Here is a 2894-nt window from a genome sequence, read left to right as displayed (position 1 = left end):
TTCATAATTGTTGCAGAGTGCATTTGATTTCTTAGCATCAAAAATCATCTCTTATTTCATTAAGCAAACAGTATTTTTCCCCAGAATAGATTTAGTTTTCCAGACTTACTAAATGGAAATAATATTTTTCAATTATGGTTAATGGGTAGAATGCATTTTTTTTTTTAATCTGATGGCTTTGTCAATAGCAGTATTTTATGCTTGATATTTTTACATAATATTTTGATGGACACAGCTTATTTTCTGTAAAATGTAATGGATGAAATAATTGCTAGACATAAATTCCCCCTTGTCAAATTTTACACTAGGGTTCTTTTTGACACTTTGCTACTTTTCATTAGCACTTTTTCTCTCTGCTTTATAAGGAGTTAAACTTAGTAGCCTGACTCTTTCTAACTAATCCTATATTATTAATAGGTTATCATTTGTGTGCATGGCATTATTTTTTAAGTATGAGGCCAAACAACTATAGCACTGAAGTTTAAAGTTAGATTTTTTTTCTAATGTCTACTATATTTCTTGTTATTGAACAAACACATCTGTTATTTGTGGATGTCTTTTTCTCACCCAATAGGTTGAAGTTAAAAGGTGGCTGATAATTGGATCTGTATTCTTTAAAATTTCCCTTTCTAATTAATGAAAAATTTTCCCCCATTCCTTTTGACTTAAAACCTGGGTTATGGTGCAACTGATTTGTAACCATGTTAATTTTTAAGCATATGGGGATGGTTTATACTAGACATTATTTGTTAAAAGTCTCAAATTTGAAAGATACAAAAACCTGTTCTTAACTGGAGGAAAGAGAAAATCGGTTACATTTTATGATTCATAGGCAGCACATCTGGGCAGATCAGAGTCTAAGTAATGAAATAGTTGTAAAATTGTTATAAAATGCACTAGTTCTGATTTTGAGCTATTAAAAAATTTGCATTGTCACATTTGAAATACATTCCTCTTCCAGGTATTACATACAAAGTGCTTCTCTTTTTGTTTAGAGGCTCTAAAACTTCCCTCCCTCACTGTTTCCCCACGTCTTTCATAGTCCTGCCTCTGGCAGCGTTAAAGCACTTCATTCAAATGCACTGTGCAGAGGAGGGGACACAACCATGTCTATATTGGGACATGATGCAGAATTTTAGACAGGTTCCCTTTAATTTCAGTTTCAACTAATGCAGTTCACAAGTTAGGCAACTTTGTGGTCTTGTTGAAACAAACCACCCTTGAGAGGATCCGATTTCCTCCTCCACTCCTTACACTTGCGCAGAATGGGAGTGGCCCTTCTGCCTTTGGTCAGGTTTTTTCTTGCACAGTCTTTGGGATTGCCCTCTCCTGCAGCTAGCAAAGGATTAGAGGGTATGGGGTTTGGAGTCTGCAACCAGGGATGTTGCAAAACCTCATCTATGCACAGTCTCTTAGACACATCAGGTTGGAGCAGCTGAGAAATGAGGTCCTTGCAGTCCACAGACAGGCGTTTTGTCTTGAGGAAGGGAATCTTTTGTTGTTTCTGAATCTGGAGCATTTCCTTGACATTAGAGCTATCAAAAGGCTGTGAAGCATAGAGCATTGCATACAGGATGATGCCCAGGCTCCACATGTCAGAAATCCTGGGGTCACAAGGAATGTGCTCAAGCAGTTCAGGCGCTGAGTACGCCAGAGACCCGCAGAAAGTGTTGCTGAGAATGGTTTTTCCATTTTCGTCCCGAGACAAGGGTTTTGAAAACCCAAAGTCTGTCAGCTTGAAGTTAAGATCATTGTCGAGAAGGATGTTGTCACACTTCAGGTCCCTGTGGGCAAAGTCCGAGTCGTGGCAATGCTTGACGGCAGAAGCCAACTGCTGGAACTTGACGCGAGCGATGCCCTCTTCCATCGGTCCCTTGATGCTGAGGTAGGTCAGGAGGCTTCCCCTTTCCCCCAGCTCCATCACGATGTACACTTTCCCGACTGATGTCTCAAAAATCTCGAACGTCTCGATGATCGAGGGGTGGTGCAACCGTTTCAAAGCCTCCATTTCCCTGGGGAGAAACTTTTCCAGGACGTTCGGAGAAATTTTCTTCTTGTTGATGATCTTGATGGCCACTTTGCGGTTCAGGTGGTGGCTGTAGGCACACTTCACTTTGCCGTAGGAGCCTTCCCCTAGTGTGCTGCCCAGGCTGTAGCCCCTCTTTTTAAGCACCACAGCATCCATGGTGGGGTAGACTCAGGGAGCTGCCCCAGCGGGAGCCGCCGTGCCTCATGTGCGGTGGCCGGTGGCCAGTGGCCCCAGGTGGCTGTTTGCAGCACTGGTGTGGCAGGAGTTTGGGCTGTCACCCCAGCGCTGGTCACCGGGTGATCTCATGGACAGTCACCCCAGGCCAATTAAAAGGACCTTTCTGTCCTTAGAGCTGCTCTATGACATCGTGGAGGGCAAACCTTAACACCGAGTCTCTGGCTGCCCTGTGATGTCACGGGCGGTTGCCCCTGCCTGTTGCAACCAGCAAATGGAGCTGACCTCTTAAAGGGATATTTCTCTTTTTGAGATGGCCAAAGTAGCAAGAAAATTATTATATCTTAATTTTGTAATGCTGTTTTTCAGTTGCTATATTACACTTGCTATAATATAATGTATTGTTTTCAGTGGATTTCAAGGGAAAAGAAAAAGAGATGGCAGTTTTAACCACCTGAGGACTGAAAATTTGTGGGAGTTTTTTATTCTTTTTTTTGGTGGTATGGTAGATCCTGATTTATTCATAAGCATTATTTGTTGGGCTTGACTGGAACAACAGGTGACTGATCCAGGGACTACCGGGGAGTCCTACAAGTTCAGTGGATTATGTCAGCATTGTTATGAGCTTTCTAAAAGTCTGTTCCTTATTTCACAAGACATTTTATGGAAATCCAGAATTTTCACTGCAGCT

General features: G+C 41.8%; 1 protein-coding gene across 1 annotated transcript; it reads right to left on the bottom strand.

The window, feature by feature from the left end:
- Window positions 1-1128: 1128 nt before the first annotated feature.
- LOC113985554 (testis-specific serine/threonine-protein kinase 2-like) lies at window positions 1129-2351 on the bottom strand. The gene has a single exon (XM_027716381.2). It carries the CDS (start codon window positions 2183-2185, stop codon window positions 1184-1186), a length of 1002 nt encoding a protein of 333 aa, XP_027572182.1. The 5' UTR covers window positions 2186-2351; the 3' UTR covers window positions 1129-1183.
- Window positions 2352-2894: the final 543 nt, after the last annotated feature.

This window comes from Pipra filicauda, unplaced genomic scaffold (genome assembly GCF_003945595.2).
Source record: "Pipra filicauda isolate LSUMZ 115617 unplaced genomic scaffold, ASM394559v2 scaffold239_size1682155_pilon, whole genome shotgun sequence".
Taxonomy (NCBI): domain Eukaryota; kingdom Metazoa; phylum Chordata; class Aves; order Passeriformes; family Pipridae; genus Pipra; species Pipra filicauda.
This window is presented reverse-complemented; position numbering and strand designations above follow the sequence as displayed.

Coding starts and splice junctions, on each gene's coding strand:
- LOC113985554 (XM_027716381.2), bottom strand. CDS start 2,185: ATGGATGCTGTGGTGCTTAAAAAGAGGGGCTACAGCCTGGGCAGCACA.